We start from the raw sequence: 19022 nt of genomic DNA, 5'->3' as shown, positions 1-19022 counted from the left end.
TTCCTCCCCTTTCTGAGGGGAGGCAACAGGTATTAATTAAACTAATCTCTCTCTAAAACTACGTACCTATTTATCTAGATACTAGTGCCCCTGTGCATGAAATTCGTGCACATTAAAAGGGAATTAGAGGAAATGCTTTAATATTGCTACTTGCCCTTTTTCTATAATAGAAGTGTCAGAGATTAAAGAAAATTAGTAAAATGTATATGAAAACCTGCCTCCTGTCAGAGTCTGGGGCACACCATAGGACCCAGAGTCAAGTCCCCGCCCACTTGTGTGCGCCTCAAAATTGTACGAGACCCAGACCCAGACCCAGTTGGCCCTACCCCCAATGGATGAAATCCAGACTTGGCTGGTCCCATCCCCGTCAAGCCCCACTGGGCAGAGGGCGCAGCCTCAGTCCCCCAGCCAATGCCAATGGTGAGGCCTCAGGTCCCCTGCCCCCGCCTCTGCCCCAGCACCAGGGTGGGGGGTGCACCTTGAGATCCCCCATCAAGCCCTGCCAGGGTGGGGGGGTGCAGCCTGAGGACCCCCGACCTGGCACCAGGGCAGGGGGTGTGGCCTGAGGTCCCCTACCTCAGAGCCATGCAGCCTCAAGTCCCTGCTGATCAGTTGTTATGGGAACCCCCCCTCCACTGTGGGCGCAGTCATCGTGCAACATGAGGGTTAATTTTCATATTACCTCTTTATTATATAGGAGGACTTATATCTGTGTAGGTATTATCTGCCTGATTCGAATCCTGACCCTGCCATTTGCCAAGCTATGTGACCTTAAGCCTGTGACTGTACTCCTCTAAGCCTTAGTCTCTCCATCTGTAAAATGGGGAGGACCTTGTACCTTCCTTACAGGACTTACAGGAAGATTTAATGAGTTAACACAGGTACGGTAAAGGGGTTGGCACATTTAACTGTTCTTAGAAACATTTCCTGTTTTTAAAGAAGAACAGAGGTGGGGAAGGGGCTTAATCTTGGCTGAGGGAACCTTCCTTGAGGAAGTGATAATGAGTCAAGATGGTGTAGGGGTTCAGACCAAGTCACCCCAAGACGTGCCTCTGTGGTATGTGGGTTGTTTTGAGCTAGGGCAACCAAGACACCACATGCTCAATGAAACCTCTGCCCCACCCACCCTTAACTACCTAGAAGAATTTGAATTCGAGGGCTAGCTCATAAAGACTGAGATAACCTTTTCAGACCTATCTATAGGGCAGGGTAAACTAATTGCTGAACATCTGCTCTTATCATCCCGTAATGACCTCCCTCCCTCTGAAGCCCCATAATTATCCTTAGTTCAGAATGGCATATTTGCCTCATTTTCCCTGTCTTGATTTTTTTTTTTTTTTTTTAAATATATTTTATTGATTTTTTACAGAGAGGAAGGGAGAGAGATAGAGAGCTAGAAACGTCGATGAGAGAGAAACATCGACCAGCTGCCTCTTGCACACCCCCTACCGGGGATGTGCCCGCAACCAACGTACATGCCCCTGACCGGAATCGAACCTGGGACCTTCCAGTCCGCAGACCGCCGCTCTACCACTGAGCCAAACCGGTTTCGGCTTCCCTGTCTTGTTTTAACGTTAAAACATTCAAATCTGTAAAGAATTTTTGTGAGTTTATTTGAGCCAACCTGTAGACAACTGCTGGGAAGCAGAATTTCAATGGATTGGGATAATGCTCCAGAGAATAGTTTTAATCTATTTTTATATATTGCAGTCAAAGGAGGGGATTTAGGTGGGTTACATGAAATCCACTGAATGATAGATTAGAGAGGCGGGAGAAAGCAAACCAGGGAAATTTCTGGAATTGGATAAAAAGTAAAATGATAAGGCACTTAGGTGGTGCAAGATAGTTAACAGTCAACAATTAAGATGATAACAATAACAAGGACATTTATGGTACCCAGAGCATTTGGTTGAGCCTGAAGGGCCGGAAAAAAGAAGTTACAAGTTACTCTGACATTTCAAGGATATGTTATCATAGATGCAAAAAGACAGATAGGCAGTTAAAGGTTGACCTTGTCAGTGAAGATACCTGCCCAGGACATAGCTACCCATCATAATTGCTCTTAAAGTTTAATTTCAGGTCATCTTTGTGTTACTTTAGGTCTCTGAGTTTGCAAGACTGCCATGCAGGCCTTCAGTTTGTCAGGTTAGCATGTGCCCCTTTTGTCCACACTTGGTATCTCTCGTGCACGTGGGGGTTTGTATGTATTAAATTTGGTTACTTTCTTGATAACCTGTCTCATGTAACCTCCTGAGAACAGATGAAGGAACCTTGAGGGGAAAGTGTGTCCCTCTCCCACACTGGGAAGTTGAGTTCTGGTCAGCAGAGGGCTGCAGCGGGGTTGCACCAGGAACCTAAAAGGTCAGTGTGGCTGGTGGCAGGAAGTGTGAGGAGGAACAGCCTGGGATAAGGAGAGGTGAGCTGGGCTGGGAGAACAGGACTGTGAGGAAACAAGAAGCTGCTAGAAGTTTCTCTGGAGGAGAACTAGTTTGCTTTTTTGGTGTTCTCTCAGCCCTGACCCCATGTGAAGATTCTGGGGGCAGCAGGGAGCCCAGTGAAGCTCTTGCAGATGTCCAGAGAGATGTGGATGGTTCAAAAGAGGGGGGCCACCAGTGAAACGAATGGATGCAACATTTCAGGGGGTGTGGACGAGACACAGGGTCTGAGCTGTAGTCACTCTCTCCCCTGAAAGAGGGAGCTTGTCTTGCTTCTGGCTCTAACCTCAGCCCACAGAGTAGGTGTTCAATTCTGAGGGGATGCAGGAGCTGGAGGCTCAGTGGATACAGCGTCGGCCTGCAGACTGAAAGGTCCCAGGTTCGATTCCGGTCAAGGGCATGTACATTGGTTGTGGGCACATCCCTGGAAGGGGGTGTGCAGGAGGCAGCTGGTTGGTGTTTCTCTCTCATCAATGTTTCTATAATAACTCTCTATCCCTCTCCCTTCCTCTCTGTAAAAAATCAATAAAATATATTTTTTTAAAAATGGAGTGGAGGGGATCCTGCAAAAACGACCTCTGGCTGAAGGTCCATTAGAGATCCAGCCCAAACCCTGGAGTGGTTACACAAAGGGAGAAGCTGGGGTCTGGGTTCTATCACCTCCAGTTCAGGACAGCAGCAGGCTAGGGACTGGAGTCCTGTGGTCTGAGGAGCAGGGCCTGGCCACAGAGGCCAGCTCGCACCCCACCAGCAGGAACCACATACTCCTGGCCATCAGCGGCCCGAGAGGGGGAGAAGTCCGTCAGCTGTAGGTTGCTATCCTGGACTTGGTCGTAGTCCCACAGCTGGTAGTGCCAACTCTTGCCCTGCTTGGAAAGAAGGTAGACTGCTCCCAGCGAGCCTTCCTCTGGCAGGGATGGCAGTTGGTGGGGCATGCTGGGCACTGGGTGAAACAGGCCTGGCAGCTCAGGGTCCTCAGCGTAGCCGGGGCTTGGCACGCCCCGAACACCCAACAGGACCCCTGCGAGGAGAGCGGGAGGCTGTGAGTGGAGGCTGAGTCCTGATGAGCTGGGGCTCACTGTTTCCCCCCACAGCCTTCCAGGGAAGGTGCTCCCCAACACTAAGAGAAATCAGTGGCGGCCACCGGGCACACAGACGGGCTGGGATTTGGAGCCGGTGTGTCTGGCTCCAGAACTTCAGGCATTTTAAGTCCTGCCTCCTACAGCCTGTCAGCACTGGGAGGTGGAGAGGAGACATTAACCAGAGCAAACATTGTCACCCCGTCGTCTCCAGCTGCCCAGGTGGGAGACGCTGGGAGTGCAGCTCTCAGGCCAGCGCCAGGAGAGGGCTGAGCAGAGACTTGATCCAGGCCACCTGATGGACACAAATCCATCCCTTTTTCCAGGCAGGTGGGATGACGACAATGCTAGTCACGGCTAATGCCTACTGAGATGTGCAATGTGCCAGCCACCACCGTTCTAAGGGTTTCCCTTGCTCTGCCAACAAGGAAGCCCTATGAGGTGGGTACTACTGTTGCTTCAATTTCTAGATAGGCCCGTGGAAGCCCAGAGCCAGAGCTGGAGGTGACAGGACTGGCCGGGAGTCCAGAATGTTTGATCCAAAAGTCTGCACACTGAGCATGTTTGGCAGATTCTGAGGTACCTGCTACCTGCCGGGTCCTGTCTTGAAGAGTACTGGGGAGGTGCCAGAGCCAGGGCGAGAACGTGGGGGGGGGGGGGGGGGGCTGGGGAGATCCAGGGTGAGAACACAGGTTCACAGGGGAGGGAACCCACCTGTGCTCACTGCCCAGTGGGCCTTGTGGCCCTTCCGCCGACAGGGTTCATGGTTGAAGTCTTCATCGTAGCTGATGCTGGGGTTAAGGCCAAAGCTGTGATATGGCCCTGGGGCCCGCGCTTTTCCACCCCACCCTGTTCCCTTCATGTCCTGGGATACGGGATGAGCAAGGGGTGTCCAGAGACAAGGTGCTGCAGCACACGGCCTTTGTTGGGACCACCCAGGCCCCCACGGAGCAGCTCAACTTGGCAGCCTAATGCCTCCTCAGCCAGCCTGCCCATGTTGGCCACTGCATGGACAGAGCACACAGAGAGCAGGGGTCACTCTGTGCTTCTCACCGTATCAAGGGGTCCCTAGGGAGCGATGCCTCTCAGCTTTCCTGTGACCATGAGAAGCATAGAGAGGGTCAGGGTCCAGGGCCACATAGTAGGAAGTGGCAGAGTTGGGCTGGGAACCCAGACAGCCTTGCTCCAGAGTCTACCTTGTAACACTGGGTTGGGGGAAGGGCCTGAAGATTGGAAGAAGGCCCTCCCATACACCTGGCAGTGTCTCACCCAGCCTTTCAAGTCCATTCCTAGTGAAGAAGGCCAGACTTGCACCCAACTCACCGGAGAACATCTCTCCCTGGGCCGTGTAGCCTTTCTCCACGGCCATGTGCACGAGTCTCTCCAAGGGGATGCCGCTGGGGGGTACCAAGAGAGTGCCTGCCATCCACAGGGCCACCAGCCCACACCTAGAAGAGACAGGCCCAGCCCCTCAATCCCTAAGTCAGGTCTTTATGGCCCCTCTCTGCCCTGGAAGCTGGAGTGTGGGGAACAGAATGGCTGCCCTGGGGGAGTTCCCTAATCACGCAGGGAGATCTGATACTCTTTCATGGCTGAGGCTGACCAAGTACTGAAGATGAGGGAAAGGGGTGGGGGTGGGGGTGGAGGGTGGGGAGATGTCACCTGGGATTCCAAGATGAGTAGTTGCCCAAGTAGAGTTAGAGATAATGGACCAGGTCCATTTATTCACTCACTTGTTCACTGATTCCAACTCCATTTACTGTGCATGTGCCCAGGACCCCCTTTCCCCTCCCCAAGCTGCTGAGATGAAATGAACCCACCCCTCCCACCCTCCTGGATCAGTCCTCATTAAGTGTAGTAAAGGCAGAGGCTTGAGACACACGCAGGCAAGGGTTTGAGGTTCCGGATCAAGGTACATACTGAGGGCCTTCTTGGATGAGGGAGGGCAGGTCTGCACAGAAGAGGATCCACTGCAAGTCACTTCTGAAACTGAATAAGAGCCGAACTCAGGTCACCCAGGAGCCAGCTCCTAGTCTCCCCTGAGGTCTGGCTGCAAGAAGTGAGGGAGAGGAACAGAGGCCAGCAGTCCCCAGGCCCCAGCACGGCTCCTGGCTACTCCTGGCTCGGTCACTGACTTCCTTCGCCCCTGATAGGTCACCTTCCCTGCCCAGCCTGTTTCTTCATCTGCTCAGTGGGAATGACCCTCCCAACTACTGCTCCCTGTTCCTTCTTAGTTACTGAAGGGGCAAAGGGCAGATGTGCACAAGTTTTGTAACGAGGAGCCAAAGAGATTTATTTGAGGAAATTTCTCAAGGAGTGTCTCTATACCTTCCTCAAATCTGTTTCTCAGGCTGTTAAATAAGGTGAGAATTCCTTCACTAGGCCTTGACGAAAACCAGGGAACAGGCTCCAGGCCTGGAGATCACCTGGATAACAAGCCCCTCCTCCCCTCTGGGGGGTCACTGAGTGCTGGTGATCCAGTCACTTCTCCCCCTGCACAGGAGGGCAGGGGGGTGCGCATGTGCTTAATTTCTATGTTAAGGCCAGTGAAAGGGCAAGGCTGGTGGTTGGGGGAGTGCCCTCCTGATGGCAGGAGATGACACACAGCATGGCGGTTAGCATGGTGCCCCACTGGCACAGTTCAAACGCCTCTTCCTCTGCTAAGCACTGTGGCTGACTTCACTGCTATGAGCATCAGTTTCTTCATCTGGGAAATGGGATAATAGTTCCTACTTCCTGGACTTGCTGAGAGGATTAAATAAGTGTTTAAAAACACAAGGCTGGACATTTGCTAGGCACATAATAACAGGTGTTTTCATCTGCATTAGGTTTGTCTCACTATGGTTGGGGCATTTAGGACAGATTATCAACTCGCCGAGAAAGCTGGAAGTCTTTTATGAATCTAGACTAGTCACTTCTCTCTCTTCCTGTTAAATAAGGTTCCCACTGCCCAGCCAGGTCCTGCCCTCTCCCCTGCCCTGGTGTTCCTGCTTCCAGCCCCAATTCCGGACTCACCACCTCCACTCGGGTACGTAGCCTCCCTCCCATGGCTCTCCCATAGCCACAGGGCAGTCTCCGTCCTCAGTACCCGCCCTGCCCACCTGTGAAACCCCATTCTCGCCACTTCCCTGTCGCATTAGGAGCACCTCTTCATTTCAGGATGGGGCCCTGCACAAGCTGCTCTCCCTGCTTAGCCCTGATGGTACCTGCTCGGGAGCACTCAGGGGTCCTCCAGGCAGCCCCTCGGACTCCCAGCCTGGGCGGCCTCCCTCATCAGTCCCTCAGGCTGCCTGGGCCACATTGGGTGGCGGGGAGGACCCCTCACTGACTAGTGCCCCAGCGTCTTCGCGGCTGAAGGCACCCAGTGAGGGTGTGTCAATAATTAAGTAGTCAGGCTGAGGGACCCAGAGGGAATGGGAACCCCAGGAAGAGAGAGGAAGGCTTTTGGGGGCGGGTGGGGTGGGGCCCGGAGACCCTACCGGTCCTTGTGAAGCTTCAGGAGCCTCTTGGCGTCTTCCCTGCTCCCGGGGGCCGGGCCGGCCTTCTCCAGGGCCTCTCTCAGCAGCTGGCTCTTCTCCAGGCCGAAGACGTGAGGGGGAGCGGCAGCCGAGGCGGGCGGCGGTGGCAGGGGCGGAGGGGGGGGAACAGGTGCCTGGAGACCTGAGGGAGAGGGTGGAAAGGCTTCCACCATTAGATGTGGGGCCGGGGGTGGGGGTGGGATGACCGGGGCCTGGGATGAAGGAGAGACTGGGGACTCCAGCGGGGAAGCGCATAAAGAAGTCATTTTGGAGTCCATGGGCTGGAAGAATGGGAGAGAGATTGATCCTTCAAAATGGGCTGGTCTCAGGGATGGAGATTTTGAAGGATTTAGGACGGAGGCCCGGAAGTGGGAGGCTGAGCAACGGGATTGAAAGAACCGGAGCTAAACTTGGAACCATGGGAGCGAGGACTGGGATGGACTCAAATCCGGAGGGCTCTGAGGGTGACGGCGGCGTCCTCTGATTCGGAACCAGATCTGCGGCACGCAGTTGGGTTGCAAGGCTGAAAGAGGGAAATGAAGTAGTTAATTTATTATTCATTGCTAGGTTTGGAAACTTGGGTCCGTTTTGGGATGTGAAGACCTGGAGTGAGGCACCTAAAGGGTCAGGTAAAAATTTAGGCTCAGTCCCCCCCTCACATCCCAGGCCCGAGTTTGCAACCTTCCAGCTGACCTTTGAGTCAGAGGTCAAGAGGTCAGAAGGACACCAGGCAGGAAAAATGGCCTAGTTGTGTGGACCTTGGAATCAGAACGCAACAGGAAAGGTCTGTGGTGGGATGGGAAGGCTCAGAGATCGGAGGCCGTAGGGAGCCGCGATTAGGAGGGATAGGGAAAGCACAGCGCTCTTCCACAAAATGGCGGCGCCGCACTCAGCCTTTCCCGTCTAAGGTGCGGGCCAGGCGTGGGTCCCGCCCCTTTAGCGACCACGTGACAGAGCGCAGGCCGGCCGGGGAGCGGTGGGGCTTCCCAAGGACGCCTCGGAAGAGACCGCCGCGAGAGCCGCGACACTATTGGCCAGAAACGCACTCTTCACTGATTGGTCTGAAGGCTTGCGGAGGCGGGGGGGGGGGCGAAGTTAGGGGGGGCGAGGAGGCGGAGTTTTTCTCCTGAGGCGGGAACTCCAGTGCCCTTTTGATTGGCAAGTTTTGGGTTGAGAGTGTCAAGATCTATCTCGAGATTTGATTGGCAAAGTCGGGCGAGACTTACTCTGATTGGCCAAGCTACCAAATTTCCGCGCACGGATTGGCTTGCAGAACGATAAAGGCGGAGCCAGTAGAGAAGGCCTCGCGCTCGGCATTCAGAAACGCCGAAGCAGCCACTAGCCGGACTTGTAGCTCCGTTGGTAAGTAATCGAGGGCGCAGGCGGCCATGGCGGGCGGATCGCTGGGCGCCCGTTTCTTCCCGTACTTCGTGTGGAGAAATTATTTTCCTGCTGCGCATGTTCAAGGCACCACAAAATCCTCCTTAAACTGGCGCTTACATCCGGGTTCTTTTTCCTGGGCCGCCCTGTGAGCGCGTGGGCCAATGGGGATCACCGCTCAGTACGCTCAGCCCACTAAGGAGCGCAGAGCATCCTGGGACTGGAAGTAAACCTCCACGCGGGAGAAGGGGTGCCCTGCTTTCGCTTTGTTTTCCGAACTGTGCTCCGGTCTTCCCTCCTCCCCGCCTCACCTGACATCTTCCTGGAAGGAAAATCCCTGGGAGCCCGTTAAGCCCACTTTCGGTCAAAATATTTTGAGGAACCAGGGCAGAAGTTAACCTTTTCTATTCTTTCAGTCCTACCGCGGCACCTCCCTCCATGGCAGTTCCCGAGACCCGACCCAACCATACTATTTATATCAACAACCTCAACGAGAAGATCAAGAAGGATGGTGAGTTCTCGAAGGAGACCACACTCCAGGTTATCTCGCCCGAGGCGGCCCCTCTTTCATCCCCAGCATCTACTTATCTCTGCAGCCTTCTCTCTCAGGCAGAATACTAGAGCTCATGCCTGCGTCTTTGCACATGCTGCTTCCTCTTGCTTTAACACTCCCCCCCAGTTCATCTTCCATTCTGTCCATTAACCTGGTCACTGTCCCTCATCCTTGAAGGACCCCTCTCCCAGGAGCCCTTCCCCATCTTTCTCCTCAGATGCCTGTCCGATTTCCCAGAGGCCTCGCCTCCTCCCACATCCCAAGCCCTGATGGTTCTGAGCTGTTAGAGAGCTGTCTCTCCACTGGCCTGTGAGAGCAAGAATGGGGGCTGGCTTAGTCAGTGTCGTGTTTTCAATGAAAATGTTTCATTTCAAAATGAAATGAATAATGATGAATAACACTCTATACCAGGTGCTGATACATGTCCTAATTATATTTATTTTTCACAACAACTCTACAGGAAGTAGTTATTGTTCCCAATTCTCAGATTAGGAAACTGAGACTCAGGGGTGATGTGACTTGCCCAGGGGTCACACAGTAAAGAAAAATAGTTTATGTCACCACTGGAATTCTGCTTAAGAACTTGATTCTCATATATATATATATATATATATATATATATATATATATTATTGATTTCAGAGAGGAAGGGAGAAGGAAAGATAAACATCAATGATGAGAGAGAATCATTGATCCACTGCCTCCTGCACACCCCTATTGCTGGCTCTTGTGGGATTGCTGACCCATGGTATTGTGGGCATCCTTTGTTGGCTGATGTTTCCCTTCTGGGCTATACTTTTCCTCTGAGAACAGGAGTTTAAGATCCAGGCGTGATACCAAGACCTGTAGTCATCCATGGACCTTTCTTTCCCCCACTGTAGAGCTGAAGAAGTCCCTGTATGCTATCTTCTCCCAGTTTGGCCAGATCCTGGATATCCTGGTGTCACGGAGCCTGAAGATGAGGGGCCAAGCCTTTGTCATCTTTAAGGAAGTCAGCAGTGCCACCAACGCCCTGCGTTCCATGCAGGGTTTCCCCTTCTACGACAAGCCCATGGTGAGCACTGTGGGTATAGAGGGTGTGCACTTGTTTGTGAGGTGCGAGACGAGACAGGATGGGCCTGGATCTCCTGTCACCTGTATTCCAGTTCCTCAGGACAGGAGTTTCTCTTGCCGTTCCTCACATTTACTGCTCACTGTACTAGGTGTGGGTCACACACTACCTAAGGGAACCCTAGCCCTGCCCTCTCAGGCTCACAGGGCTGTAGAGAGACAAGTCTCACCAGATAGTGACAACTCAGGAGTTGGCTGGAATGGGGATTGTGTACAGAGCTAGACAAGCTTAGGAGAGGCACCTCAACCAGGCTGGGGGTTCAGGGAAGGCTTTTGGATGGGATGAGACTTAAAGAAGTGTTAGCAGGGGAAGTAGTGGGAAAAAGGTTGTTAGGCAGAGGGATCATGTGGACTAAGGCCTAGAAATAACCAAGAGCATATGTAATTGAGGAAGCAAGTCAAGTTCATTTGGCTGGAGTGATGGTAGGAGGAGTGGGGAGGGCATGGCCTGCAGACCATGACCAAAGTTTGTCCTGAAGGGGAAGTGACTCCCAGGGTGCTGCAGAGCCATGGAAAGGTTTAGGCCGGGAGATGCCTGTGGCTCTTGGATAGAGCGGATTGGAGGAGAAAATTTAGGGTCCAGTGTGAAGGAGAGGCTGGGTCAGGCTCCCAGGCAGGCTGGGATGAGAAAGGTGGCTGGATTGCAGATGTTTGTACTAACTGCTTGGATCATATCAAGCTCTCAGGCCTGTGTGTGTTTTCAGGGAATCTTGTCAACTCTACCTTTCAAAACACCCACCAGCTGTCCCCAACCTGGGCCCAGCCACCACTATCCCTAGTTAGACTGTGGCAGTGGCTGAGGTCTCCCTGCTTCAACCCTGCTCCCCACAGGCCGTACATGGCCACACTGCTCCTTGTGGAGCACCCCATGCTTATAATATCCACTAGTTTCCTTAAGGAAAGACAGAATCCTCCCTTACAGTCTTCAGTGTTCTTTTGCTTCTGTGACCTTTTTTCTTTCATCCTCATGTACATTGACCACCTTGCTGTTCCTTGAACACCCTTGCATACCTTAGGTTTTTTTTGTGTGTGTGTTTATTTATATTGATTTTTTACACAGAGGGATTGAGAGGGATAGAGAGTTAGAAATATTGATGAGAATCATTGATCAGCTGCCTCTTGCACACCCCCTACTGGGGATGTGCCTGCAACCAAGGTACATGCCCTTGACCGGATTTGAACTCGGGACCTTTCAGTCCACAGGCTGACACTCTATCCACTGAACCAAACCGGTTTTGGCCCCAGTGATTTCTTTAGCGTTATTTACTGAGGTCCTGGTAAGATCTACTTTTGTACCCAGGCAATTAACTCCAAAGTCCACTCTCTTAACCCTTTGGCTCTCTGTTGCAGCGTATCCAGTATGCCAAGACCGACTCTGATATCATTGCCAAGATGAAGGGCACTTTTGTGGAGCGTGACCGTAAGCGGGAGAAGAGGAAGCCCAAGAGCCAGGAGACCCCAGCTGCAAAGAAGGCCGTGCAGGGCGGGGCAGCCACCCCTGTAGTGGGGGCTGTCCCAGGGCCTGTCCCGGTAAGCAAAGGCCTTTCTCTGCTATGTAGCCTGTCTGGGGGAGGCGTAGGGGAGGGATCTCCACTTGGGGATTCAGACACCACCCCCCTTCCATTTCCTTATGTAGGTTGCATGCCTTTCTCTAGATTAGGGGTGTCGAACTCAATCAGAGAAGGGGCCAAAATCTAAAATCCAGCCTAAATCGCGGGCCGAATGGTTTACTGAACAGTCATAAACTGTCATTGTGATGGAAACGCAGCGGAGTGCAGTGATGACAGTGCGGTGCGGGCCACATTGCAAGGCCTGGCGGGACGGATTTGGCCCGCGGGCCTTGTGTTTGACACATGTGCTCTAGATGATGGTGTTTCCACTTCAGAAATACCGTCCCTGCTTACCAGATTCTTCCTTAGGATCTTTCTTTGTGTCCCAGGCTCTTGGTTTCTCTCTCCATGACCTTGATGTTCTCTATGTAAGAAATCTAGAGGAATTTACTAAGCAATAGTTGGGATTAATAAGTGAATTTTTGCCAGGTGTGAAGTCAATGTGAAAAAAAAGCTTTATTTCTTCTCTTTTTTCCTTTTTTTTTTGTATTTGAAGAGCATGTGGATATTTTTATTTTTATTTTATTTTCTTTTTTTCTTTTTATTAAATTATCTGTGTACATATTGTACCATTGCCCCCCCCCCCTACGTACCCCCCCTCCCCAGAGTTTTGTGTCCATTGGTTGTACTTATATGCATGTATACAAGTCCTTCGGTTGATCTCTTATCTCCCCCAGATCTCCCTCCCCTCCCTGCTGTAATTTGACATAAGCTTTATTTCTATATGCTAGCAACACACATGTAGACTTCAAACAGAAAATAGCTCTGAAGAGTCAATCCAACAAAAGGTGTGCAACCCTCCCCTTATATACACACACACACACACACACACACTACACTACAGAACACTGCTGAGAGAAATTGGAGATGGTCTCAGCAGATGGCTAGGGAATCTCCCTGATGTTAAGATGTCACTTCTTCCCAGATTGATCTAAAAGTCAGCAATTCCAATCAAAACCCCAATAGGAATTTTTGGGGACACTGACAGCCTGATTCTCAAGGTCTGTGGGAAGGCAAAGAAAGATAGGCGAGGAGAGCCGAAACCGGTTTGGCTCAGTGGATAGAGTGTCGGCCTGGGGACTGAAAGGTCCCAAGTTTGATTCCGGTCAAGGGCATGTACCTTGGTTGCGGGCACATCTTCAGTAGGGGGTGTGCAGGAGGCAGCTGATCAATGTTTCTTTCTCATCGATGTTTCTTACTCTCTATCCTTCTCTCTTCCTCTCTGTAAAAAATTAATAAAATATATTAAAAAAAAAAAAAAAAAAAGATAGGCGAGGAGAAGCCTGAGGGAGCCTGCTGCAGTGGTCAAGGTGGTGTGGTATTGAAAGACCCGATGGGGCAGAGTAAGTGCAGGTCCAGATCCACACATGTGGGTTACTCAGCCTGAAGCTAATGCTGCAATCCAGTGGGAAAGGGATTTTTTTTTTCTTAGTAAAAGATGCTGGACTTATTGGATATCTGTAAGGGAAAAAATTACTCTACCTCTACTAGATATGTTAAATTGAGACTAATCATACACCCTAATGTGACAGCTAAAACAATAAAGGTTTTGGAAGAAAACAGGAAAATGCCTTCATGACCTTGGTGAGGCATGAAAAGTAGAAGCATCCTGTTTTCTAAACAGGATACAGAAGCACATAGTATGAAAGAAAAGATGATGAATTGCATCCACTGTAGGTCTTCAAGTCTCTACGTGAGCTTTCCTGGTGGCTCACTGATGCATTTGTCACCAATTCATGTATTTGTCCTGTGTGCACTGATGGAATAAGGAATGGTGTTTGATTATTGTCCACCTTCCCCACTCTTACCTGTCCCTTCTTCTGTGTCCATCTTTCACTGTCAAGGTGTGATTCCCGCCCCCACAGCCCTGTCCCTTCGGTGCATGTGTTGTGTCATGCTGCTGTCTGCTTTCTTCCCCTTGCTGCCATCCTCCTCACTTATTTCTGTACCTGCCTTGACCATCCCTGCCTTCCATTGTTTTTTTTTCTCTGTAGGACCCTGGATCTATTTCTTTGGTTTTTCCTTATTATGTGAAAGTATAGCATTCTCATTCCCTCTTCTTTTAGTTAACTATTGTTAATACTTTGAATTTTTCCTGTTTCTTTTTCCCCCCATGCATATATCTATAGACAAAGTTAGGTTGCACTGATTAATTTTTTTTATATTAAAAATTTCTTTTAACTTTCTTATTTGACATTCCCATTGACACTGGGTCTGTTTTGCTCCATTTGTTTCTCTTGGTGTCCTTTGCCTTTGTTACCTCTTCCTAAGTCTGAGCTTTTCTCCCTGTGTCTTACACCTGGATTTCCTCCAACAGCCTTTTCTCCACTGCGATTTCTAATGACACTGAAAGCAAGTTTCCTCCCCGTCACCCACCCGCTCACTCCAGCTCCTCCTCTCCACAGGGCATGCCGCCGATGACTCAGGCGCCCCGCATCATGCACCACATGCCAGGCCAGCCTCCCTACATGCCGCCCCCTGGCATGATCCCACCTCCAGGCCTCGCACCTGGCCAGATACCACCGGGGGCCATGCCCCCACAGCAGCTTATGCCAGGGCAGATGCCACCTGCTCAGCCTGTAAGTGTCTAGTCCTCCTGGGGTCTCGAATAAATAGTTAGAACATGGGAACCAAAGGGGCGCTGTTTTAGTGTGGGTGCCTGGGTAAGCCTCCCTGAGGAGGTGCTGTTGGAGGATGAGTACGAGGCCCTGGAGCAGCATGGGATTGGCATATTTGTTGGAGGAGCTTTGGAAGGTCCGGTGAGGCTGAAGCATAGCCAGCACCTGGATTCATCCTCAGGGATCTTATGACAAGCACCTGCTCTGGATATAGCAGTGCTTCCATGTGGCTCACGGTCCAGAGGGTGCAAAGTGGAGAAAGGATTCAAGCAGGGTGGGGTGGAGAACAGAAGTCAGCAAACCCACCCGCCCCCATTATACTCACGGGCTCCTGTCTCTTCCTGTAGCTTTCAGAAAACCCACCAAATCACATCTTGTTCCTCACCAACCTGCCAGAGGAGACCAATGAGCTCATGCTGTCCATGCTTTTCAATCAGTAAGTGGGGCCTGTGGTTGGGGGGCCAGGGGGTGATGGCCAGAAAGTGGCACCATGGGGATAGGCCTCAGAATTCTGCTAGCGGAGTCCTGTGTCTGCTTGGGCTTTGCAGGTGGGACAGAGCCTACAGCCCCTATTGTGTGGTGAAGATAAGGCTTAGGGTCAGCAGTGGCCAGAGTGTATGTGTGCTGTCCTCCACCTTCATGGGGGTGGAGAGACTCTGGGCCTCAGCTTTCTATCTGTAGAATTCAAGGTACATGTTAAAAAGACCTCATTGAACGCTGGCCAGACTTGCAAAAATCAGTATTCCAGCAAGCCTGGGAGGTGGGGAGGTTTGAACCTCATGCCCTGCTGTTGGCATGTAGACTCTGCAATCATTGTGCAGGGTAACCGTTTGCTGCTTAAGCAGTGAAGTTAAGAACTGTGTCTTCATCCAAAATGTGTTTATTGGGGTGTTAAGCCACTCATCTTGATTTAGATGCTTTTATTTATTTCTATTAAAAAATTTTTTTAAATTGAATTTGAGAGAGAAACATTGATGTGAGAGAGGAATAACAATCAGCTGCCTTCTGCACAACCCCCAATGGGGATCCAGCTTGAAACCTGGGTGTGTGCCCTGACCTGGAATTGAACCAGCAACCTTTCAGTGTACGGGAAGATGCCTAACCAATTGAACCACCCTGGCCAAGGATGATTTTAGGTGCTTTAGTGATGCTCTGTTTTGGAGGAGTCTCCTCTGTCGGCCTTGCTTTTCCTCCTATATGTTGACAGCATGGTGGAACAGCCAGCACACACACTGGCTAAAGACTGGTGATTTTACAGCATCTGGGCATTTCACATCCATGAAATAAGAACTGGGCTCTACACCAGGCACTTCTTGTGTTTCCTCTTCTCTTCTGAAGAGGGATGAAGAAGATCTTTAATGAAAGGCATGTTATGGGGAGGTTGTCACTGCCAGAAAGGCTCTAAAGAAACATTTTTAAATCCTTACCTAAGAATAATTTTTACATTGATTTTTTTTTTTTAAAGAGAGAGATTTTTGAGGAGGATGGGGGAGAGAGAGAAACATTGATGTGAGAGACACATTGATTAGTTGACTTCCCCATACGCCCAGATGTAGGTACTTGCCCTTGACTGGGATGTGTATCCAAAATCCTTTAGTCAGTGAGCTCATGGTCCAGCCATTTAGCAACACCAGCCAGATCCCCCAGAAAATTATTCTTGTTTTATTTATTTATACACACATATCCTATCTAATAAAAGTGATATGCAAATTGACTACTTCAGCAACACCCACAAGCCATGCCTATCAGCCAATCTGGAGTGAGTATGCAAATTAACCCAACCAAGATGGCTAAGGCCACAGAAAGAGCAGGAGGCTTAGGTTTCCACGGCCATAGAGGAAATTTGCCAAGCTTTCCGCCTGTCCTGGCCTGCCTTGGCCTCCGCTTAAGGCTACAAAGTTTCAATTATAGAAGATAAATAAATCCCAGATCCCAGGGCCTCTGCTTGGGTCGTGGGGAAGGGGCTGGTTGGGAGTGGTGTTACTGGCCTGCAAACCATCACAGGCCCCTCACCCAGGCTGCCCCATGCCCCAAGGTAAACCCCACCCTAATCCTGAACACCCTTCAGGGCAAACCAGCTGGTCCCCACCCATGCACCAGGCTTTTATCCTATCTAATAAAGAGTAATATGCATATTGACCAACACACAAAACGGCTGTCCCAATGTGGTCAAAGATTGCTGCCTCAATGGGACACAAGATGGCCAGCAGGGGAGGGCAGTTGGGGGCAATCAAGCCTGTAATAGAGGGCAGTTAGGGGTGACTAGGCTGGCAGAGAAGGAAAGTTGGGGGCGACTAGACCTGCAGGGAAGTACAGTTGGCGGTGGGGGACCAGACCTGCAGGAGAGGGCAGTTAGGCATCAGTCAGGCTGGCAGGGGAGTGGTTAGGGGCAATCAGGAAAGAAGGCAGGCAGGCGAGCAGTTGGGAGCCAGCAGTCCTGGATTGTGAAAGAACAGTAGGATAAGGCTTAAATAGGCAGTCGGACATCCCTCGAGGGGTCTGAGATTGGAGAGGGTGCAGGCTGGGCTGAGGGACACACCCCTGTGCACCAATTTCGTGCACCAGGCCTCTAGAGTGTGTGTGTGTGTGTGTGTGTGTGTGTGTTTGTGTGTGTGTATATGTTTATTTTACTGATTTCAGAGAGAAAGGGAGAGAGAAACATCAATGATGGGCGAGAATCATTGATTGGCTGCCTCCTGCACACCCCCTACTGGGGATCAAGCCCACAACACAGGTATGTGCCCTTGACTGGAATCAAACCTGGGACCCTTCAGTCCTCAGCCCAACGTTCTTATCCATTGAGCCGAACCAGCTAGGACAAGAAATTCTTTTTTTTTTTTTTTTTTTTTTTTTTAACATATTTCACTGATTTTCCACAGAGAGGAAGGGAGAGGGATAGAGAGCTAGAAACATCGATGAGAGAAACATTGACCAGCTACCTCCTGCACACCCCCCTACCGGGGATGTGCCTACAACCAAGGCACATACCCTTGACCGGAATAGAATCTGGGACCTTTCAGTCCGAAGGCTGAAGCTCTATCCACTGAGCCAAACTGGTTTCGGCAGAACAAGAAATTCTTAACATGAGCTCCAGGGAGTATAGGTGGGACATTCCTCACAGTAGTAATGGTAGGGAATTAGCCCATGCAAAAGAAGTCAATTAGCTCACCATGGTGTCTGCAGCATTAGAAGGAACAGAGTGCCCCAGCATGGTTCTTTAAAATAGTGCTGAGAGGAAATTTTGAGAAACTGGATAAAACAAGCAATTATCACATGTTAACCATGTCCACAGAACAAAATATGTAAGAATACTGATGAGTAAAAGGATACCCAGTCAACATGAGGATGGTTGCCTCATGGGGAAGGAAGTAGGGAATGAGAAGAGGGAAATGAAAGAAACAGCAAATCCTAAAGGTCAGGGGAGTGGTTATTTCTGGAGTGAGGAAAGATTGGTTATGAGAGGAAGAAGTAATGGGGCGGCCTGAGTTTGGTGGCTTGATCTAGACCACATGTGTCAAACACAAGGCCCGCGGGCCAAATCCGTCCTGCCAGGCCTTACAATGTGGCCCGCACCGCACTGTCATCACTGCACTCCGCTGCGTTTCCATCACAATGACAGTTTATGACTGTTCAGTAAACCATTCGGCCCTCGATTTAGGCTGGATTTTAGATTTTGGCCCCTTCTCTGATTGAGTTCGACACCCCTAATCTAGACTATGGTTGTGTAGGAGTTCGTGTTAAAATTTCTCATTAAATGATAATGTTCACAATGTGTGCACTTATTTATATTAGGGGTTTTCAACTTAGCACTATATACATTTAGGAATGGGTAATTCTTTGTTATTATGGCCATTCTCTTTATAGTAGGATGCTTAGCAACATTCTGGTCTCTGCCCACCAAATGCCAAATGTTAGGAGGAACTGCTGATTCTATATCCCTGAGATCTGTTCCCTTCTCTCAGGTTCCCTGGCTTCAAGGAAGTCCGGCTGGTCCCAGGGCGGCACGACATCGCCTTTGTGGAGTTTGACAATGAGGTTCAGGCAGGGGCGGCTCGAGATGCCCTCCAGGGCTTTAAGATCACCCAGAACAACGCCATGAAGATCTCCTTTGCCAAGAAGTAGCACCTTTCCCCCATGCTTGCCCCCACCTCCTGTTTGGGGGCCTTCCCTCTTCCCCTTGGCTCGGCCCCCTGAAGGTAAGTCCCCGTAGGGGGCCTTCTTGGAGCCACGTGTGTGAGTGAGTGGTCACACAGCATTGTACCCAGAGTCTGTCCCCAGACATTGCACCTGGCGCTGTTAGGCTGGAATTAAACTGTTTTTTATGTTTGATTTTCTACAACAATTTGTTGTTTTTGTTTTCTTGTCCTCTATGGTTCCCTTTTCTGTATATCAGAGTATCCTGAATTTTTAGACCTCATCTGCAACCTCAGGAAAGCGGAGTATGTAATAATATTGTCTGAGATGAAGTCACCTTTACTGCCTTGGCAGATTTCTATTTTGTCTCAATCAGCATTGAGTGCAGGAAATTGAAACCCAAGCTACCATGTACAGTTGGACAGGTTCTATACTGCACCAGGATGCCACCTTTAATGGCACACCATTCACTTTGTAGACCATTAATTTCCTAACATGATAGAGCGTAAAGGAAGACGTTTTTCTTTGCCTGTTTCTAATCTTCACAGAGTGCCTCCTGTTACAGCAACAGTCCCACCCTGGGTA

At 50.4% G+C, this 19022-nt stretch overlaps 2 protein-coding genes across 8 annotated transcripts; one reads left to right on the top strand and one right to left on the bottom strand.

Moving 5' to 3' along the window:
• Positions 1-1764: 1764 nt before the first annotated feature.
• CUNH19orf54 (chromosome unknown C19orf54 homolog) lies at positions 1765-8571 on the bottom strand. Of its 6 annotated transcripts, none has more exons than XM_036408031.2 (8): positions 8460-8561; positions 7726-7818; positions 6994-7555; positions 5435-5503; positions 4769-4962; positions 4389-4518; positions 4229-4299; positions 1765-3456 (listed from the first exon to the last, which is right to left on the bottom strand). In XM_036408031.2, exons 3-8 carry the CDS (start codon positions 7308-7310, stop codon positions 3119-3121), a joined length of 1119 nt encoding a protein of 372 aa, XP_036263924.1. In that variant the 5' UTR covers positions 7311-7555; positions 7726-7818; positions 8460-8561; the 3' UTR covers positions 1765-3118. The 6 variants fall into 6 exon arrangements, with proteins under 6 accessions (XP_036263924.1, XP_036263923.1, XP_036263926.1 ...); XM_036408030.2 differs by lacking the exon at positions 8460-8561 and adding an exon at positions 8259-8375; XM_036408033.2 differs by lacking the exon at positions 7726-7818 and having other exon boundaries at positions 8460-8571.
• SNRPA (small nuclear ribonucleoprotein polypeptide A) lies at positions 8254-18632 on the top strand. Of its 2 annotated transcripts, XM_036408037.2 has the most exons (7): positions 8254-8394; positions 8829-8923; positions 9847-10019; positions 11426-11605; positions 14091-14264; positions 14651-14739; positions 18266-18632. In XM_036408037.2, exons 2-7 carry the CDS (start codon positions 8851-8853, stop codon positions 18423-18425), a joined length of 849 nt encoding a protein of 282 aa, XP_036263930.1. In that variant the 5' UTR covers positions 8254-8394; positions 8829-8850; the 3' UTR covers positions 18426-18632. The 2 variants fall into 2 exon arrangements, with proteins under 2 accessions (XP_036263930.1, XP_036263929.1); XM_036408036.2 differs by lacking the exon at positions 8254-8394 and having other exon boundaries at positions 8647-8923.
• The last annotated feature ends 390 nt before the right edge of the window (positions 18633-19022 follow it).

This window comes from Pipistrellus kuhlii, unplaced genomic scaffold, assembly GCF_014108245.1.
Source record: "Pipistrellus kuhlii isolate mPipKuh1 unplaced genomic scaffold, mPipKuh1.p scaffold_m20_p_38, whole genome shotgun sequence".
NCBI classification, from domain to species: Eukaryota; Metazoa; Chordata; class Mammalia; order Chiroptera; family Vespertilionidae; genus Pipistrellus; species Pipistrellus kuhlii.
Note: the sequence above shows the minus strand (reverse complement) of the source record. Positions and strands in the feature narration are given on the sequence as shown.